Source organism: Prionailurus bengalensis, chromosome B1 (genome assembly GCF_016509475.1).
Source record: "Prionailurus bengalensis isolate Pbe53 chromosome B1, Fcat_Pben_1.1_paternal_pri, whole genome shotgun sequence".
In the NCBI taxonomy this organism is placed as follows: Eukaryota; Metazoa; Chordata; class Mammalia; order Carnivora; family Felidae; genus Prionailurus; species Prionailurus bengalensis.
This window is the reverse complement of record NC_057344.1, coordinates 136,595,045-136,617,445: the sequence shown is the minus strand read 5'-3', so window position 1 is coordinate 136,617,445 and position 22,401 is coordinate 136,595,045. Positions and strand designations below refer to the sequence as shown.

At 40.6% G+C, this 22,401-nt stretch overlaps 1 protein-coding gene across 1 annotated transcript in view; it reads left to right on the top strand.

The window, feature by feature from the left end:
- CDS1 (CDP-diacylglycerol synthase 1) overlaps window positions 1–9,037 on the top strand; it is a 72,182-nt gene extending 63,145 nt beyond the window's left edge. Inside the window, exons 12-13 of the mRNA XM_043572270.1 lie at window positions 2,254–2,357; window positions 6,264–9,037. Of these exons, the coding sequence (XP_043428205.1) occupies window positions 2,254–2,357; window positions 6,264–6,393 (234 nt within the window). The 3' untranslated portion in view covers window positions 6,394–9,037. The remainder of the gene's footprint in view (window positions 1–2,253; window positions 2,358–6,263) is intronic.
- The last annotated feature ends 13,364 nt before the right edge of the window (window positions 9,038–22,401 follow it).

The following is a 22,401-nucleotide window of genomic DNA, read 5'->3' as shown; positions in this document are numbered from 1 at the left end:
CAAGCACGAGCAGGGGAAGGGCAGAGAGAAGAGAAGAGAGAGAATCCCAAACACACAGGCCCTGCACTGTCAGCATGGAGTCCAATGTGGGATTCAAAGTCACAAACTGCGAGATTGTGACCTGAGCCAAAACCAAGAGTTGGATGCTTAGCCGGCTGAGCCACCAGGCACCCCATGTTAATACATTTTAAAATGTCATGTCCACCTCATTTATAGAATAGCATGTGTCACTTAATGTTGGGACTTCAAGTGCTCATGCAAGAATCCAGCTATGAATTGTCTGAGGTTTAGTGTTATGCCATAGTCTCCCTTAAAGACACAAGCAGGAGAGCCTTTGCATATGACCATTCATTCTACTAGCTGTGGGCTCAGTAAACTCTTTGTGTAAATGGAGAAATCATACATGTATTAATCCTATCACAGCTACTGAACTCTGAACTCTGCCACTGTAGTGCAAAAGCCCTATGGGCAATATGTCAATGAATGGTTATGACTGGGTTTTAATAAGACTTTATTTACAAAAACAGGCAGTGGGCTAGACTTGACCTGTGGGACATAGTTTGCAGATCCCTGTTCCAGATACTTAAAGTTATCCCTATGTTTTGTTTAATTTAGGTTCTCATAAAGTGACGTATGTTTGCCCTGTTATCTCAGCTGTCCTTACATGCCTTCCCTAAGAGTGGATGTTGTGCCATTAGGAGTCAGAGTGGCTACTGAAGGTGGGGTGAACAGGGCAGGCCTCTCTGGAGGAGGTAGCATGTGAGCAGGGGTCTGACAAAAGAAGAAGGATGAGTCCTGTAGAGAAATCTAAGGAAGAGTGTTCCAGAAAGTACAAAGGAGACAAGGAGCTTAGACTGAAAGGGAGCAAGAATAGTGTGGCTATGGTAGAGAGTAAGTGATCAGAATGCATAATTGATAAGGCCAGATCCCACAGGGCCCAGAAGCCAGGGGAAAAAAAAAAAAAAAACTCAGTGAACACTTGCAGTGGGGAAGATACTATGTTAGGTGGAAAGCAGTATGCAGAAGTGTATAAGATGTCTCTGTTCTCAAGATGCTCACTGCCTTCTAGGGGAGATAACACACATCCACAGTGAACCACAACAACAGCCATGCGTGAAGACTGTCCTGTAAAGCCTGCAAACAGCAGAATGGAGTTGAGTTAATATGGCTCTTTTGTGCATTGGTTAGTAGGGAAGAGAAGTAAGGAGATGTGTTGGCAAGAAGTAACCAAAGAATTTTTCAATAATTGTTTTAGATAGAGAAATATTGCATTTAGAATGATACTTTCTTCAGAAGTCTCTAATTCAGGGTTTCTTGTTGAATGATGATACCATTTTGCATGTCTGAAATGAAGGTATAACAACTGTTTAGGTGTTTTTTGGTTGCCTGAGTAAACTAGAAGGGTGATCCATCATTTCTATATCCTCAGCACTCAGACATGTGGCTATGTCTGTACAGAGCCCATTGGAGAGATGTAGTAACCATTCCCTCAGTTTGGCCATTTAATGGACTAATGTGTCCCATGTGATCTATTTTGATTTTCTTTTTATCCTAAAACTTAAAAAAAAAAGAATATATATTATAATAGCAAAATATTTCAGAGTAAAAACTATTAAACATGAGTTAGAACCAGTTGTAAATCTGTCTCAACACTAGAATAGCTCCTTAAATAACTTCTGGTTAAACAGGAAAAGAGACTAGAGCAGTATTAGATTAATAATAGATGATAGCGCTTTTTATTTAGAAAAAGCTTTATTAACTAAAAAAAGTTAGTGCTGGATTTAATATTTAATTAGTGTTACTTGTATGTTGCTAGTCAATTTGGTAATCATTCCAACATCGGTGCATATTTAAAAGATGTGATTTTAATTTGTTAGACATGTTACAGTAAGTTTGTATTAAGTGGAAAAATCCTGTAGTATTTTTCTGAGAGCCTGTGGTCCCAAAGAGACATTTCCAGGTAGGAGTTTTATAGCAGGTGATTTTTTTTATTTTTTTGAAATGTTTATTTATTTTTGAGAGAGTGAGACAGAGCATGAGGAGGGGAGGGCCAGAGAGAGAGGGAGATACAGAATCTGAAGCAGGCTCCAGGCTCTGAGCTGTCAGCACAGAGCCTGATGTGGGGCTAGAACTCACAGACTGTGAGATCATGACCTGAGCTGAAGTCAAACGCTTAACCCACTGAGCCATCCAGGCGCCCCGATAGCAGGTGATCTTTTTAAAATTTACTCATATGTTTGTTTGTTTCTGAAGGATTTTGCAAACACCATTCCTGGACATGGCGGAATAATGGACAGATTTGATTGTCAGTATTTGATGGCAACTTTTGTGCATGTGTACATCACAAGTTTTATAAGGTACTTTTTGATTTTTAAAAAAATGTTTTATTAGATGATTTGAGTTCTCATTCCCGTAGGCATTAGTTTGAGTTGCTTTTTCTGTCAGTGGTACTATGTAATATCAAAGGGGAATGGTGGCCATGGAGCTGTCACATCTTACTGCCCTGAGAAGTATGGTTACATTATAATTATGTTACATATATTTGAACAACTTAAACAATAGTGTATGTCATGGTCTTTAATAGGACCAAGGTAAGATCTAGTTAATGTGGATAATACTGGATTGAAATATTAGAAAATTTAATTTCTCATTTTCTGTGGTGTTACAATGGTGTTACATTTTCTTTTCAATTAGTGAATACTAATTAAAAAGGAGGAGGACATAATAATTCATCCAGTCCCCCAGTTATTGCTTGAGTGCCTCTGATGCATTGGGAAATATTCTAGGATGTATCACAAAGAGAACAAAACAAAGTTCCTGACCTCAGAGCTTATATTCTTACTGGGGAGTTGGACGGAGAAGGTGGAGAAGTGAAAGATAAACAACTAAACATAGCGTTTTAGGTGGTTCTAAGTGTGATGGAGAAAAGTAGAGCGGGCTGAGGATTATGGTTGTGGGGGTGGAGATGTGGGTGAGTGGGAGGGTATTGCTGTTTTATAAAGGGTGGCTTATTCTTGTTAAACCTAAGGTTTTGGATCTGCCCTAAAATGCCAGCTTGGGGTGTGAAAGCAAACCACAGCAACCACACATGAACTTTATTTTCCATAGTCTCTACTAAGTGCCTGACCACAGAACACATGTATTTCCTTTATAGAGTATCTGGAGTGAAACTCATATTTGTAGATCCTTAAATACACATTTTAAATATATAGCCTGAGCAGTATAGGAGTTTTTGTATTAATCTTTATTTTTCTTGAGCAGTCTTGTTACTACATTGATCTTTCAAAGAATCAAATTCTGGCTTTGTTAACTTCCTATTTCATTGATGTCCACTCACATCGTTCATTCCTTCATCTTTCTTTAGATTCAATTTGCTATTGCTTTTTGAACTTCATGAGATAAAGCTTATTGATTTTCAGTCTTCTTGCCTAATATAGTCATATAATACTGTAAATTCCCTCTTAAGTACTGCCTTATTCTCATAGTATATGCTATATTTGTATTTTCATTATCAGTTACAAATATTTCCTGATTTCCACTAGGATATCTTCTTTGACATGTGCTTTATTTAGAAAGGTGTTGATTACTTTCCATACAAATGGAGATTTCCTCATTCTCCTTCCTTTATTGATTTTTGCCTTAATTCCATCCATTGTGGTCAGAAAACATACTCTTTATTTTTCCTTCTTTTGGTGGAGGCTTGTTTTATGCCGCAGCATACCATCTATGCAGGGATGTGTTCATGTGCACATGCAACAAGTGTGCGTTCCACAGTTTGGGGACATAGGGTAGTACGTGCCAGTTAGGTGAAGTTTAGCTACATCTTCTGTACTGATTTTTGGGGTTTGTTTTTCCCATCTCATCATTCTGTGAGGAAGAGAGCTTGGTCAGAATCTCCCACTGTGATTGTAAATTTACCTATTTCTGTCCTGTCAGTTTATGCTTTATGTATTTTGATGTTGTCTTAGGTATATACACATGTAGGACTGTCCTGTGTCCCTATTGAATCGCTCCTAAGGTCATTATATAACATCCATCTTTATATACTACTTGCTTAAAGCCTATTTTGTTGGATCCTAGAAGAGCTGCATCAGCCTTCATTTGGTTAGTGTTTATATAGGGTTTCTTTGTCTAGGGTTTCATTTTTAGCTTTCCTTTATCCCTATATTTAAAGTGTGTTTCTCTTCTAACAAGCATATAGCTTGATTTGTTTTCTTATAACCAAGATGACAGCCTTTGTCTTTTTAATTGGAATATTTAATCCATTTATATGATTTATTTACTGATATCTTTATTAGTATTTAATGCTCAAATCCTTAGAACTCTATTTTCAGATGGTAGCAGCTTTTAGGGCATTAACTCAAACTTTTTTTTTTTAACCTGCTATTCTCTCCATAGAGAAGAATCATGCTGAGCCATGTTGTCTACCATTTGAAAGCAAATATTTAGACTATTAGAAATACAGGGCAAGTGCCAGGATGCATCTAGCTGGGAGCACCTGCTGACATAATTTTGCATTTAGCTGAACTTGCTAGAATACCCTTCCTTTTCTCTGTGGGTCCCTACTCTGGGTTTGTTCTGAAGTTGCTGAATCTTTTGAAGAGATGTAAGACAAGCTGTGCCCTGACTTGAGTGGACAGTGGCCGTGAGAGACATATGGCCACACTTTTGGCAAACGAGTTGAGCCACGTGCATGAAGGTAACCCATGGGATGGCTGATCTATGACATCGTGCAGTTTTTTTAATCAAAGATTTTTGTTGTGTTATCCCTGCATAACAGACATTTCTTTGCTGCTGGGTTTCCTATTTCCTATAATTCCATTTGAACTGATAGTCCTTACATGGATAACTAAATTTATGATTTACAGTATTTCTCAGAATTCGGTGCCATTCTCCATATATCATTTATGTCTTGCTTTTTCCCATTGGATTTTACTAATCTCTCTTTACAAAAAGTAAACCATACTCTCCTTTACTGATTCAAATAGACTGTAGAAATTGCAAAGAACAATACATACACATTAAATTCTGAATCAGTTCATTCCCAATTTGAGAGAATGACACTTGAGAAGATCACACAGGTATAAACAGGTTGAGTTCTAGCGTCTAAGGGTGGGGAAGTTACAATCCCCTGACTGCAAAAGTGTCACAGCAGGGAGAGGGTAGGAGTCCTGTTTAGAACCTTTTCTGACTGAGAGTGCGAAGGGCAGGAAGAGAAGGGCTGGAGTGGGGATGCTGGAGGAGCCAACCCGAGGATTGCTGAGGTTGCTGCTTGAGGAGAGGCCCTACGCTGCCCTTGGGATGTCCCCTGGAGAGAAGGGTGAGGGCATCACGGGCTGCCTTGGTGTTGCTTCAGTTCCAGCTAGGCTTATCTCGTCACCACAGGGACTGCTGGGGGTGGGGGTGAGGGGGGCAGGCTGTCCGCCTCCTTTTTTCAACTAGAAAAGACTCACTTTTGTTTCTTATATTGGGGCTCACCTAAGACTTTCTTTGGAACAAAGGCTGTGGCATCTACTGCAAATCCTGGGTTGGGGCTTTTGTGCTGGGCCAGCACCTTTGTGCCCTGTCTCTTGAACATTCATAATTCCCCAGGGGCATTTCTTGAAGTTTCTTTGAAGCTAAATTAAAAAAAAAAATTTTTAATGTTTGTTTATTTTTGATAAACAGTGAACAGAGTGTGAGTGGGGGTGGGGCAGAGAGAAGGAGACAGAATCTGAAGCAGGCTCCAGGCTCTGAGCTGTCAGCACAGAGCCTGATGGGACTCGAACTCATGAACCGTGAGATCATGACCTGAGCTGAGGTCTGACCCTTAACCAGTTTAGCCACCCAGGCGCCCCTGAGGCTGAAAAATGTAAAGTATATTTTCATGTCCTCTTTTGGCTTATCTTCATCCACCAGGAATTTTGATAGTTTTTGTGTCTTGTCCAGTCTCAGGACTTGTTAGCTGTTCTCACCTTTCAGTCAGGTTGCCCTTTTGAGAAGTTTTGTAGAACTTAGATTTGCATCCCCTAAACTGCCTAGTGTCGTTCCTGGGTTTTGTGTTGGTGCGTTCTTCCCAAATCTAGACTGTATGCCTCTCAGTGCAGAATGTTTCTGGGTTTTTTTCCTCCCTTTGCCACTAACATTGGGCACAAAAGTGAGCTTGGTCAAGTAAAGATTGTCACTCTGCGCTTAAGTGCATGATTTATTTTCAGTTGGGGGTATATGCCTCCTTGAGCTCTCTTAAAATAGCCTGAACTTGGTCTTCTCCGCTTTGTCCTCAGGGGTCCAAATCCCAGCAAAGTGCTACAGCAGCTGTTGGTGCTTCAGCCGGAACAGCAGTTAAATATTTACAAAACCCTCAAGACTCATCTAATTGAGAAAGGAATTCTGCAGCCCACCTTGAAGTTATAGCTGGGTCCGGAATGGGAAGGACTGACAATAAGGAATTCTACAGAAAAGCACTGACAGATGAAATTTTGTAATTGTACAGAAAACTGGTTGAAAATGCAATGGATTGAAGTTTTAAAGACATGAATGTTTCTTCTCTAAAATTACTGTGAATATTTAACCAACACTTGAGCTAAGTTATGAAATGAGTAACAAGTGATCAGCAAAAGATCCTGTACTTTTTTCTAAAGAGTATTTTCTGATGTAAACTTCCTTCCCCTGACTTGCCTAGATTTCATAATGTAAAAGACTTTGTGTTTTAAAGAGTCAGACAGAAAAAGAGTAAAAATTGAGGATGTCTTAAGATCGCATCTGGCATTGTGCCCTTTGCACAAATATTTACTTTTGTACTTGGAGCTGCTCTTAATTTTAACAAAATGTTTTATGTAAGGCACAACAGGAAGTTAGTTCTCCTGTACTTCCTCCTCTTAGTCTGAAGTTGCTTCTGAAGGGCTAAGTTGGATCCAAAAAAAAAAAAAAAAAAAAGAAGCTTGTCTGCTTTTCAAAGAAGTAATCATTTGCCAGGGAAAAACATTCCACTTTTCAGTAGGTTCAAAAAGAGCAGACCTCAAACTCCTGATAAAATTGTTTGGAAAAACATGACCTTGCAAAAAATTTTCAAGAAAAACAAAGGAGAATTGTGCTATGAAGAACATCATGTACGCATCCTCCACAGATGACAGGAGCTCAGGAGGCAGCATAAGACAGTGATGCGTGACATCAGGCCACCTCTTGGTCGAATTCTCTGCTTTTCCTCATTTCCCTCTAAACTGATTTCCATCAGTTTTGCAGCCTCAAGCACATACGATCGATATAGAGGGTGGCAAGTAGGGGTGGAGGCTGAAGCACAGAGGGGGTGCAAGAGTAGCCCTTCCCCAGATTAGGGTCTGCCCACTTGTGTCCTGGGTGCCTCCCTGCTGGTGCCTGTGAAGCCCCCTGGACACTCACCCGGGAAGAAGAAATCTGCCTGGAGACCCAATCCCTGACGAACTCTGTGGGTAAAGCCAATCTTTGTTCCGTTCCTCTTTCACATCATGTCATCAAATCCGAGGACAACAGCTCGTTATTTTTTTCTTCCAAGAATGAAAATCAAGCAGAAGTGATTCTCATCTTCAGAACAGAAAGCACATGAATGCCAAACCTTTCCTTTGTTGGACTGGACACTGTAACCGGATAAGAAATGTGTTGTCATCAGTGAATGTAAATAAGCTGCTGTTGCTGTGTGCTCTCTATATCCGTATTTATTGTATTGAACAGTTGGCATTAAACCTTCAGAAGTTGCCTAGTGCTCCTTGGCTAACTGTTCAAAGAGGAGAAATAGATATATTTTCAAGAATGTTTTGCTAATGAAAAGAGTACTATTTTTGTTTAAATCAGAAATAAATTTCAATTATTTTATATTTCCGTTCTACTCTGAGATAAAAGATAACGTATCTGCTTGGGATCCCTGGATGTAAATCTATAACTAGCAGCTTCATCCCGTGCACCACACGATTATAATAGATAGAATTAAACTCCGTACCAAGAGTCTGGTTTTTTGGTTTGGCGTGCGTGCGGCCAGTTCATCTGCCCCGGAGGTGCTCAGTCAGTGTCATTTCACTCTATCCTGTAAGAACCTAGCACTGGCACTGGGAATGTTATTACAGGAGGGAATTTTTCCTTTCAAAGGCTACCTACAAGTTCATGTTTAGCATCTCTCATTTGTATTTGCCTAATTAAAAGCTCCAGATGTTGATCCTAAAAGAATTTAGAGTAACAAAGTTTAAAACATAAAATGAAAAAATTTGTAACAGGAACTTTGAAAACTTGGTGATTGCCCAATTAAGAACTGCTTGGAGGCACACAGTTCCTTCTGCATTTTTTTTTTTTTTTAAAGTGATGGGTGAGGCGCTGCGATACAGAATTATAAGAGCATTACTGAATACACGTATTATAAAATCAATATTATAAACAAAATACTATTAACAATAAAATATTAAGCTAGAAATATTTGGGGTCACAGTAATAGCTTCCCTCAAATATGGTTTTAGAGGTGGGTGAACATTATTCTATGTGTAAAAAAGTAAATTCTTTAACAGAGCTCTAAAGATTGACCTTTTTAGTGTACTTTTGTAGCATGTATATTAAAATAGAATATATTTTAGCAAGAGATTGCCATAAAACCCTGACTTCGATAATTTTTATACTTGCACCACGAGGAGGGCTTAAATTCCAGTGTAGGAATGTGGTGGCAGAAAAAGACGACTAGGGACTTCCTTCACAGTAATGGCTAATTGTTCCAAATCTGCTATCTTTGGAGGTACTCTAATTGTATTAATTGCTTGACTTTTTAACCTGTGGGATGCAAATATTTCCTCAGTGCTTTTCCCGTAGTGGTGGTGCATATACATTTACTGTCTGTGAATAAAAAGACCACACCCATATCCCACCCCCCCCCCCCTTCCTTGGTACTTTGGTTTGAACAAAGTATCACTTTGTTCAGTGAAAAAAAAAAAGAAACTGGACATATACTGTATATGGGTGGGAGATAGCTTATGATTTGTGTCAATGAGTTCTCTGAATCTTTTACTGAAACTGAGATAGGAAAATAAAATTGAAACAAATCACATTTTAACTTTGTTGTGCCATTTTCTCATCAGAGAAGAATCATTCATTCAGCTGGTGTTTACAAAGTGACAGCTGATGTGTAAGCATCGTGTACTGGGTATATTCCATCACCAACATTGACAGTGACACCTTCAGGGCTGGGATATGTGGTTCTGTGATGGTGGAATGTGTGTTTGTTGAAAATGATGTCCTCAATAGAGGACTGAATTTTTATGATATTTTCCACAGCTTATAATTACACATTTATTTTTGTGAACCTCTGATCTGGATTTAAGCTATATGGACGCTGAATAGTGTCAGTTTTTTTTTTTTTTTTTTACGTTTATTTTTGAGGCAGAGAGAGACAGAGCATGAATGGGGGAGGGTCAGAGAGAGAGAGGGAGACACAGAATCTGAAACAGGCTCCAGGCCCTGAGCTGTCAGCACAGAGCCCGATGCAGGGCTTGAACTCATGGACTGCGAGATCATGCCCTGAGGCGAAGTTGGTGCCCAACCGACTGAGCCACCTAGGCGCAATAGCGTCAGTTTTGATCAGCCATTGTGTTTCCGGTGTTTGGCTCCCATGCCAGCACTCTCGAGGCCCTCAAGCTTCCGAACAATGATTGAGTGTGGAGTCTTAAGACCCAAATGTGTACATTCCTACTGATCTTTCTTGGATAGCCCCTCCTCACCTGCCCCAGTTCTCATTTTGCATAACTCTAAGATGGATGTCATTTTTCCTAGTTCCTAGGGTTAAGTAAAAACTCATATGAATGTACCATGATTTTGTCCAGCATAGAGGAGCTGATTAGTAATCCTTAGTTTCCTTTCTTCCTATCTGCTCATCTGTTGCCCATATCCAGTGCAAAGTGAGACAGTTTGTTAGAACTGACCAAAAAGGTAACCACATTTGGCCACTTACGATTTAGGTGGTGTTAACATGAAGAGTCCCTTGAATGGTAGCAGCCCATCTGTCTAATTCAGCAAACCTAGAATGTTTCCCAGACATCCAGCCCCAAGAACAAGAACTGTAGTTCTCTGCCTAGTGACAGAAGTAGGTAAATACTATATGAGGCGGATGTTGATTGGGGCAATAACAAATGTGTAAACCAGAGTGGGGAAATGGGAGACCACCATTCTGGCCTCCACAGAGGATCTGTCTGCCCTATAGACCATCCACAGCCAGTTCTTGCCACCTGTTCCAGAAACTTTACAAACTTTAAAAGTCAGGCCTTAAAGGGGGGCTCCATTTGGGATGCTCTACGTTGTGTCCGCATATAAAAAGACAGGTCTAGACAATTGAGCCAAAATCAGATACCTGTCCTGCCTTAATCCCATTGTCATCCTTTTCCTGTGGAAAAGGGGAGAACATTCTTGAATCATTAGATAACATAGAGACTAAGCGTTGATGAATGGAATGTTAGAAAATGGCAAAGTGAGTTTCTAAAAGGAGCTGAGAAAATACAGCTTGGTTCTCTAATTGTGTACAAAGGACATGTGGTTGTAAAACAAAAGCCTTGTTCAGATAGAGAAAATTATTGAGGGATGGTCCACCCAACGGTGTCCTCTTAGAGAATGAAATCTCAAACTGCGCTCTGTCAAACTTACAACACAACAGTACGGTTTGGGGGCATAAGCTCTTACCCTTCTTTCCACTGGGCATCCTGCTTGAGTCTGATGGGTCCAGGTGGCTTTTGAATAAAAACTGCAGTGTCAAACTTCAGACAGGACCTAAAAGAGCGGTAAGTTTGGAGAACGTCTTTGAGTACTCTACTAAGTATATTTTTGATCAGTTTTAACCTCAAAAAACTTGTGAAGAAAAGGAACCCAAAGGCTTCAGCTAGTATAGGTAAGACACACAACTGAATTGCCAGCAATTCCATTTGCTTTTGCTTTTTCAACAGCTTTATCAAGATATAGTTTATGTACCATAGCATTGTACAACCATCACCACATCCAGTTTGAGACGATTTCCATCACTCAACAAAGTTCCCTGGTGCCCATTTGCAGCTAATCCCCACTCCAACCCCCAGTCTTAGGCAACCACTACTGTGTGTGTCTATAAATTTGCCTTTTCTGGACATGTCATCCACATGGAATCATACAGTAGGTAGTGTTTTGCGTCTGGCATAATGTATGTATCAGTACTTCATTCCTTTTAAGGAATACAGTATTTTGCTGACCTACTTACTAGTGGCATTTGGGTTAGCTCCAATTTTTGGTTATGAAAAATGTTGCTATGAATGTGGACATGTCTTTGGTTATGTCTTCATTTCTCTCAGATTTCTAAAGGTGGAATTGCAGGGTCATATGATGTTCGTGTTTAACTTTTAAAGAAATGCCCAAGCCGTCTAAAGTGGCTGTACACTCTTACATTCCTGCATGCAGCATACGAGGGTTCCAATTTCTCTACAGCCCCACCAAAACAGCACCGGCTGTCTTTTTAACAGTAGCCATTCTCACTGGGATATAGAGGTGTCTCACGGTGACTTCAGCTGCATTTCCCAAGTGGCTAATGGTGCTGAGCATCTTTTCATGCGCTTATTTGCCACTTGTAGATCTTCCCTGATGAAATGTCCGTTTGTATCTTTGCCCTTTTTTACATGGGATCGTTTTTCTTCCTCTTGAGTTGTAAGAGAACATTATATGTCCTGGATAGCAAACCCCTTCTCAAATTCATGACTTGCAATTATTCTCTCCCAGGCTGTGGTTTTTTTGTCTTTTTGGTTTCTTTCTTTTTTAAGACTTTTTTTAAAAAGCAGTTTAAAGTAGAGGGGAAGTTACAGATATTTCCCATTAACCCTTAGCTCCACTCCCCACTCCCCCCCCGCCCCCATTCCAGCTATCACCAGATTCATGGCGTTCCTATTATTTACATCCCAACCAGAGTGGTGCATTTGTTACAACTGATTAAACTTGGACTGACAGATCATAGTCACCCAAGTACACAGTTTACACCAGGGCTCATTTTGGGTGGTGTACATTCTTTGGATTTGAAAAAATGTATGATGATACATACCCACCATTATGGTATTATACAGAGTATTTTCACTGCCCTAAAAATCCTCTGTGCTTCCCGTTCATTCCTCCCCACACCCCTAATCCCCAATCTTTTCAGGAATCATAGTTTTGCCTTTCCCAGAATGTCCTCTAGCTGGAATATAGTTGGAATCGTACAGTATGTAGCCTTTTCAGATGGGCTTCTTTCACTTAGTAATATGCATTTAAGCTTCCTCCTTTTCATGGTTTCATAGCTCCTTTATCACTGCTGAATGATAGTCCATTGTCTGGATATACCGCAGTTTGTCCATTCACCTACTGAAGGACTTCTTGGTTGCTTCCGAGTTTTGGCAGTTATGAATAAAGCTGCTGTAAACATCAGTGTGCTGTAACGTCAGGTTTTTGGGTGAACATAATTTTTCACCTCCCTTGGGTAAAATTTACCAAGAATTATAGTTGGTGGATGACATGGTAAGAGTATGTTCAGTTTTGTAAGAAACTACTAAGATATCTTCCAAAGTGGTTGCACCATTTTGCATTCTTACCAGCAGCGAATAAGAATTCCCATGGTTTCACCTCCATGCCAGCATTTGGTTTTGTTGATATTCTAGAGTTTAGGCATTCTAATAGGCATGGAAGTGTTTTGATTTGAATTTTCCTAATGATGTATGATGCGGAGCATCTTTTTTTTTTTTTTTAACAAGAAGTTTATTTAGGGGCGCCTGGGTGGCTCAGTCGGTTGAGCGTCCGACTTCGGCTCAGGTCATGATCTCACAGTTGGTGGGTTCGAGCCCCGCATCGGGCTCTGTGCTGATAGCTCAGAGCCCGGAGCCTGCTTCCGATTCTGTGTCTCCCTCTCTCTCTGCCCCTCCCCCACTCACACTCTGTGTCTGTCTCCAAAAATAAATAAACATTAAACAAAAATTAAAAAAAAATAAATAAAAGAAAATGTTTATAAAAAAAAGAAGTTTATTTAAACAACAAGACATTTGACTTGAAGGGAAAACGACTTAGGATATGTTTCTTTTAAATTTATCCCTATTTAAAGACAGACTGCCCTACATGCAACAGCTATGTACAAAAACAGTTATAAAATTGACCTTGGTTTTACAATGGGAAATAAGAAACATTAAGTTCTCCAATTGAGCAAAGTGAGCAAGTATTTTTCTGTTGTTCTTTTTTGGTTAAACAGTGAGAGCAAAATAACTTAGTGGGACATAAAGGTATGATCTGAATGAGCATGCCACTAACGGAGAAAAGAAGTATTTCCATAGAATCCGTATTTTTCCCCATCCCATTTCCATCTAATATTGATCAAAACATATCACTGGCCATTTAGTTAAAAAAATGCAATATGCTTATGCACATATAGTTACTTTATGTACAATAAAGGAATGGAGAAGAGGAAAATGAAAGAATAGAGAAAATTATCCTGTAGTGGTCAGAATGTGGTAGAACCAAACTGCGGTTTTCTAACTGAGAATGTCTTCTTGGTCTGGAGGAACAGAGTTCTGGAGTGAAATAGCAGGTTCACTTTTTGGTAGACATGGCCTTTCTGCCACTGGGACACATCATTTGTATCTCCATCCTTCATCCTCAACTGTGCGGGTGTGTCTTTCATTGATTGGCTGCCCATCCAATCAGAATCTGATCTGCCTCATCAACAAACCCTTTTAAAGTAGCACCAGTCCAACTTGCTTCAGATACCCACAGTTTTCTCATTCCGTATGATAAAAGAGCATACAGCTATTTTCATCTGCTGAAATCTGAAAGATGAAGAATCCATGGGCTTCTTGTTAGCCATGGTGAGTGCGGGAGTCTTCTCAGCTACTGCTTCACCAAGGAGGTCCCAGGTCTGCATGCGGTGACCACACAAGCAGCAGGACCCGTGGCAGAACAGCATTTTTTCATATGCTTGTTGTCTGTACATCTTCTCTGGTGAGATGCCCATTAAGGTCTTTGATCCATTTTTCTTCTAATGGGATTATTTTCTTACTGTTAAGAATTCTTACATATTTTGGATGACAGTCCTTTATCACATGTGTCTTTTGCAAATATTTTCCACCAGTCTGTGGCTTATCTTCTCATTTTCTTGACATTATCTTTTGCAGGACAGAAATTTTAAATTTCATTAACTCCAGCTAATCAATTCCTTCTTTCATGTTGTAACTTCTTCTTTGATGTTGTAACTATGATGTGGTTACCATGTGGTATGTGGCTATTCTGTAGCTGCTATGATGTAGTTACTATGATGTCACAACAACTTAGATATTATCCTCTAGGTTTTCTGTTATATTCTAGATTTATAGTTTTGCATTTTCCATTTAGGTTTATGAGGCATTGAGGTAATTTTTGTAAAAGGTGTCATATCTGTGTCTACTTTTTTTTTTCTTTACATGTGGATCTCTGGTTGTTCCAGCACCTTCTTAAAATTTATTTTGAGAGAAACAGGGACAGTGCAAGTGGGGGAGGAGCAGAGAGAGATGGAGAGAGAATCCCAAGCAGACTCTGCACTGTCAGCGCAGAGCCTGACACAGGGCTCGAACTCACAAAACTGTGAGATCATGTCCTGAGCCGAAACCAAGAGTTGGACGCTTAACCGACTGACCCATCCAGGTACTCTTCCAGCACCCTTTTTGTCTTTGCTCCATTGTATAACTTCTGCTCCTTTCTCAAAATCAATTGACTATATTTATGTGCTTCTACCTCTGTGCTCCGTGTTCTGTTCCATTGATCTGTAGGCTTATTCTTTTGCCAATACCACACTGTCTTGATTATTGTAGCTAAGTCTTATTTACAGCTTACTATATGTAAGCTTGTGACTTATCACTTACCTTAAGTAAGTCTTCAGACTGGGTAGTGTCAATCTTCCAACTTTGTTCTCCTACAATATTGTGTCAGCTATTCTAGGTCTTTTGCCTCTCCATATAAACTCTAGAATCAGTTTATTGATATACACAAACAATCTGTTGGGATTTTAATTAGGATTGCATTGAATCTATAGATCAAATTGGGAAGAACTGATTATTCTGACAATATTGACTCTTCCTATCCACAAACATGGAATATCTCTACATTTATTTAGTTCCTTGATTTTATGTCTCAGAATTTTATACCTTTCCTCATAGAGATCTTGTATATATATTGTTAGATTTATATGTAAGTATTTCATTTTCGGGGATGCTAATGTAAATAGCATTGTGGTTTTAAGTTCCACTCATTCACTGCTGGTATATAGGAAAATGATTGGCTTGTGTATATTATCCTTATATCCTGCAACCTTTCTATACTTATTAGTTTCAGGAGGTTTTTTGGTTGATTTTTTTTTTTTTTTTTTTACTTTCTACATACAATTATGTCATCTGCCAACAAAGACAGTTTCATGCCTTTCTTCTCAAACTGTATATTTTTATTTCTTTTTGTTTTATTGCATGAGCTGGAACTTCTAGTATGATTTGGAAAAGGAGTGGTAAGTGGGGGGACATCCTTGCCTTATAACTGATCTTAGTGGTAAACCTCTGAGTTTCTCACCATTGGGTATGATGTTAATTTTAGGTTTTGGTTTTTTTTTTTTTTTAAGTTTTTAAAAAATTTTATGTATTTATTTTGAGAGATGGAGAGAGAGAATCCCAAGCAGACTTTGTGCTGCAAGCATGGAGCCTGATATGGGACTTGATCTCACAAATGATGAGTCATGACGTGAGCCAAAATTAAGAGCTGGACGCTTAATTGAGCCATCTAGGTGCCCCAATAGGTTTTTTATAGATTGTCTTTACCAAGTTGGTGGTGTTCTCCTCTATTCCTATTTATTGGTAGATTTTATCATGAATGAGTGTCAGATTTTGTCAAGTTGTATTTTTGCGTCTACTGATATTATTTAAGAATGTTGTTGCCTTTTTTTGTCTTATTTTAAAGCAGGCTCCACACCTAGAGTGGAGCCTAATGTGGGACTTGAACTCATGACACTGAGGTCAAGACCTGAGCTGAGATCAAGAGTCAGATGTTTGGGGCACCTGGGTGGCTCAGTCAGTTGAGTATCCTACTCCTGATTTCAACTCAGGTCATGATCCCAGGGTCATGGGATCGAGCCCCATGTAAGAGTTCATGCTGAGGATGGAACCTGCTTAAAATTCTCAATCTCTCTCTCTCTCTCTCTGCCCCTACCCCTGCTTGCACATTCTCTAATAATAAAAAAAGGCCAGACACTTAACTGACTGAGCCACCCAGGCACCCCTCTTTTTTAGCTGGTTGATGTGACGGCTTATATTAATTGATTTTCAAATCGGAACCAGGCTAATGCTGCATACTTGGAATAAGTCCCACTTAGGTATGATGCATAATGTTCGATTTGATTTGCTAATATGTTTTTTGAGAATTTTAGCATCTGTATTCATGACAGATAATGGTCTGTAGTTTTCTTTTGTTTTTGTAATGTTTTTGTCTGGATTTGGCATTAGGGGAATGCTGGCCTCATAGAATGAGTAGGAAGTATCTGCATCTGATCTCCAAAAAAGATTGTAGAGAACTGATAGGATTTATTTCTTAAATGTTTCGTAGAATTCACCAGTGAATCCATCTAAACCTGGTGCTGTTTTGGAAGGTTATCAATTATTAATTCAATTTCTTTAATAGTCAAAGTTTAGCAATTTGCTTTGGCAAATTATATCTTTCATGGAATTGGTCCATTTCATCTAGGTTATCAGATTTGTGGACAAGAGTTTTTCATAGTGTTCCTTTATTATTCATTTCCATGGGATCTGTAGTGATGTTCTTTCTTTTCCAATATTAGTAATCTCCCTCTTTTTGTCTCTGTGAGTAGCCTGGCTTATACTGATTTTATTGATGTTTTCAAAGAATCAGCTTTTGGTTTCATTGATTTTCTGTGATGATCTGTATAAAATCTGTATTGATTTTTTTAATTACACTGATTTCTGATCTAAATCTCTATTTCTTTTGTCCTTCTGCTTATGTGGGATTTAACTTGCTCTTCTTTTTCTATTTCCTAAGGTAGACCCTTAATCGAAATTTGGTATTTTTTTCTAATATATACATTCAATGATATAAATTTCCTCCTAAGCACTGCATTCACTGCATCTCACAAATTTTGATAAGTTGTGTTTTCATTTTCAGTTAGCTCAAAATATTTTTAGATTTCTCTTGACATTTCTTCTTTGGCTGATATGTTTTTGAGAAGTGTGGTGTTTAATCTCCATGTATTTTGGGATTTTCTTGTTATTGATGTATAGTATAATTCCTTAGTGGCCAGAGAGCATTGTATGATTTCTAGTCTCTTAAAATCGTTAAGATGTATTTTATGACCCAGAGTATGGTTTGTTTTGGTGAAAGTTCCATGTGAGCCTGAGGAGCATGTGTGTTCTGCTGTTGTTGGGTGAAACAGTCTATAGATGTCAATTATATCCAGCTGACTGATGGGGTTGAGTTCAACCTTAACCTTACTGATTTTCTGCCTGCTAAATCTGTCCATTTCTGATAGTGGCAAGTCGAAGTTTTCTACTATCATAGGACTTCAAGGAGAAATAGATGAATGCACTTAGTTTTTGCCTCACAAAGTTTGACACTCAGTTGTTAAGTGCATGGCTTGACTGTCCTAACAGTATGTTTTGAAGTTTGATGCCTTTTAATTTTGATGCGATTCAATTAGTTTTGTCTGCTGAGAATCCTGTGAGCAGTGTCAAGTTCAGCCAGGAAGATGTGGATCACCCAGACCTTCTCCATGTCTCTGGTGTGCATGTGCATAGTCTCATCCAAGAATGTGCTTGGTTCAACCACACAATTCCAGGCTTATGGGGCCATTAGCTCACCCCACTCACTCTTTGCTGAGATTGTCACTTCCACTGACAACTTTACTGCACTCAGGATTCATCCACTGTTTCAAATCTAGTGAGTCCTCTTTGACAGCTGGGATCCTCATAGTTCTGTCCTGCCAAACCTGCTGCTCTGACCAAACCTCCATGTCAACTAAGCTGGCAGGGGAATGGGAGTAGCCTGAAGAAAGAACTGCATAACCCCCCCACTGTGCAGCAGTTTTTCAAGCATAAATGCCACTCATATTGTATATCTTTCTTTGATTTCCAGAGCAGTGGAATAATCAATTTTTGTCCAGCTTTATAGATCCTTTCTGGGGAGAGGCTATGCCAGTCTCTCCCTTAGCCATAGCTGGAAATTCTATTTTGTAGAAGGAAGAGAAGAGATAGGTCTTGATCCAAATATAACATCCTCAGCTGAGAATCAGTGGCCAAGTGTACATACACATTCATATCAAAAATATAAAAATAGGGGCACCTCAGTGGCTCAGTCGGTTAAGCGTCCGACTTCGGCTCAGGTCATGGTCTCACGGTCTGTGAGTTCGAGCCCCACACTGGGCTCCATGATAACAGCTCAGAACCTGGAGCCTGCTTTGGATTCTGTGTCTCCTTCTCTCTCTGCCCCTTCCCTGCTTGTATGCTTTCTCTCTCTCTCTCTCAAAAAATAAACATTAACAAAAATTAAATAAAAATAGGGGCACCTGGGTGGCTCAGTTGGTTAAGTGTCCAACTCTTGATTTTGGCTCGGGTTATGATCTCATGGTTTGTGAGATTGAGCCCCATGTCGGGCTCTGTGCTGAAAGCATGAAGCCTGTTTGGGATTCTCTCTTTCTCTCTGCTCCTCCCCTACTCATGCAGGTGTGCTTTCTCACTGTCTGAAAATAAACTTTAGAAAAAAACAATAAAACCAGTGCCAAAAGAACTTCATAGAAGTTCTAAATGAGAGCTTTCAGATATACCATCTGCCCTCCGAAGAATGTGCAGGTTACCTGGGGAGACACTGTGGAAGGTGCTGAGATTGTGGTCTACACGAGAGAGGCCCCTCACCTGGCTGGAGCTGGGGAGGGAATGAGGAGGAGAGGTGGCAGGAAAACCCAAGCAGGAGCTGAGACTAGTGCATTCACAGGCTGCTGGTGCAGGCTGTCACTGCCACCTACTTTCTTACCAGATACCTTCTTGGAAGGTATACTAGAAGGTGGTCTGTCTCTAAATCAAAGAGACATTCTAATGAGGGCCTACATGTGACAAGAAGGGGGAGTGCAGGTTGGTTGCTGCTCCCTGAGAGTAAAAACCGACTGGATACACTGCTGGCGGGAATGTAAAATGGTGAAGCGTTTTGGAAAAAGTTTGGCAGTTCCTCCAGATGTTACGCATAGAGGTGCCATATGATCCAGCAATTCCAAAAGACATCAAATGCCCGTCTACACAAAAACACTAATGTTTATAGCAGTGCTATTCACAAATAGTGAAAAAGTGGAAACCCAAATGCCCATCAAGTGTTAAGTGGATAGATTATAAAATACCCATGCAATGAACTAAACTACTCGGCAATAAAAAGGAACAAAGTTCTGATACATGCTACAATACGGATGAATCTCAAACATATGTTAAATGAAGTAAGACAGTCACGAAAAACCACATATTGTATGACTGCATTATACACAATGTCCAGAATAGGCAAATCTATAGACAGGAAGTAGATTCCTGATTCCTGGTAGCTGGGGCCCAGGACAGGGAGGGTGGGAAGTGACTGTTAATGGTATGAGGTTTCTTTTTGGATGATAAAATCAGATTGTGGTGATAGCTGCACAACTCTGTAAACATAATGAAGCCCATTGAGTTGTACACTTTATTTTTTTAGATTTTAAGTAATCTCTTTACCCAACATGGGTCTCAAACCCCAAACCCCGAGATTGAGTTGCATGCTCCACCGACACAGCCAGCCAGGAGCCCCAAGTTGTACACTTTAAATGGATGAATTTTATACTATGTTAATTATAGCTCAATAAAATGGTTTAAAAGTCTGATTTTAGGAGCCTGAGTGGCTCAGTTGGTTAAGCGTCCGACTTTGGCTCAGGTCATGATCTCACTGCTCACGAGGTCAAACCCCGCATTGGCCTCTGTACCGACAGCTTAGAGCTTGGAGCCTGCTTCGGATTCTGTCTCCCTCTCTCTGCCCCTCCCCTGCTCACACACACACTCTCTCTCTCTCTCAAATATAAAAAATAAATAAATAAAAAGCATTAGAAAATAAAAAAATTAAAAATCTGATTTAGGAATCTGTAATGATGGGATCTGCAGGGGAGCTAATTCTGGGCCTTGGGAGGGTCAGGGAAGGACTGCCAGCTCATTCCATAATGAGACCCCCTCAACAGGTTGGGCCACCTCCCTGAATTGTCTGATGGGCAGCTCTGAGGGGTGGGGCAGTGCTGGAATATTTAAACCTCCCCAGTTAGGCGAGACTAGGAGAAAGAGGGCAGGCTCTCTTCTCGGGTGTTGCTGCAGAGATCCTAAGGCTTCTACCATGGGCTGGTGGGCAGCTGGCTCTCCCTGTGGGGAAAGGGTGCTTTGGTCAAAGGTGTCCTCAAGAGTTAAGGAACTTGGAATGTTTAAGGTCAAACCCCAGTGAGAGTTTGAAACATAAGTGTTCAGGCACGTGGTGAATTCAACACATGAAAAATTGAAGACTTGGACAAAAGCAGATTCTGTTAAGGCTGAATACCCACAACATTATGCTAAGTGCAGTAAGCCAGTCACAGAAGGACAGACACTGTCTGATTCTCCTCACATGGGGTCTCCAAAGTATTCAAACTCATGGATAAGTAGAGAGTAGAAGGGTGTCTGCCAGGGGCTGGGGTGAAGGTAAGAGGGAGATGTTGTTCAAAAGGCACAAAGCTTTAGTTGGGCAGGATGATCAAGTCTAGGGGTCTGCTGTTCAACGCTGGGTCGACAGCTAACCAGATGGTATTGTACGCTTCAACATTTGTTAACAGGGCAGATCTCAGGTTAAGAAGTCTTCCTAAGGGGTGCCTGGTGACTCAGTTGGTTAAGCATCTTACTCTTGGTTTTGGCTCAGGTCATAATCTGGCAGTGTCAGGAGTTCCAGCCCTGCGTTGGGCTCTGTGCTGAGAGCGCAGAGCCTGTTTGGGATATTCTCTCTCTCTCTGTCCCTCTCCTGCTCACACTGTCTCTCTCTCAAAAATACATAAACTTAAAAAAAAAAAAAAAGAGAAGTCTTCCTACAATAAAAATAAAAGTTAAAAATTGGGCTGCACCTGGGTGGTTCAGTCAGTTGAGCGACCGACTTTGGCTCTGATCTTGTGGTTCATGAGTTCGAGCCCCACATCAGGCTCTGTGCTGACAGCTCAGAGCCCACTTCGGATCCTCTGTCCCCCTCTCTCCGCCCCTTCCCTCTGCCCCTTCCTCACTTGCACTCTCCCCCAAAATAAATAAATATAGAAGATAAAAGAAAAAAAGTTAAAATCGGTAAGTTCAAGATTAGTAAAGATGGGGGTGGGCTGCCCCTAATTCTTTTACTCAGCAGATTCACTGAGCAGCTGCTCCGCCAGGCACAACTGTGACCAACACGGATGCCCATCTCAGCCTCTGTGTAGCTTACGCTTCCCTGGGGAGGCACCACATAGCATCTGGCCCGTCTCACTGTGGTAGATGCTACAGGGAAGGACAAAGCAGAGGAGGGTGGAGATGGAAAAATCAGGGGCTGGCAAATTGAGATACTGTAGTTTGGTCAGAAAAGGCCTCCCTTACAAGGTGACATCTGAAGACCAAAGTGGCTGAGGGAGGAAGAGGAGCACAATTGGGTTAGGATCCTCACAGGCAGAAGTTCAAGTCTGGGCACAGATGCACAGGCAGAGCAGAGCGAGTGCGGGGGCGGGAGCCCCGCTGTATTCAAGCAAGGAGGATGCCAGCAGTCCAGCTGAGAATCACAGGGGCCAGCAAAGGCAGAAGCAGCCCGTCCTTAAAAGGAATTCACTCACACTGTATCTCAGCAAATTTAAGCCTGGGAGGCAGTGTCCATATTTAAAACAAGGAAGATGAGGGGCGCCTGGGTGGCTCAGTCGGTTAAGCATCTGACTTCGGCTCAGGTCATGATCTCACGTTGGGCTCTGTGCTGACAGCTCGGAGCCTGGAGCCTGCTTCGGATTCTGTGTCTCCCTTGCTCTCTGCCCCTCCTTGGCTCTCTCTCTTTCAAAACTAAATAAACATTAAAAAAAATTTTAGAACAAGGAAGATGAAATTCAGTGGTGTTGACACCTCTACAGAACAAACGCAGGCAGGCAAGCAGGCAGAACAATATTTGCAGATGACCAAAACCCAGCCTGGAGGGAAAACAATCCTAGCAGAAGAGAATTTTCTGGTAAGGCTTTGCATTCTATAGAACTAGAAGAGTATGAACTCAATTCCTATCAAGGATGAGATGATAAAATAACAGAATGGTATGACAGTGAAGATTGCAGAGCTAAGACAACAAATGTGGCGAGTGTCATTCCTACTGAATTAGAAACAGCACGAAGTGGAACAGACTTGCTGGAAACTGAGT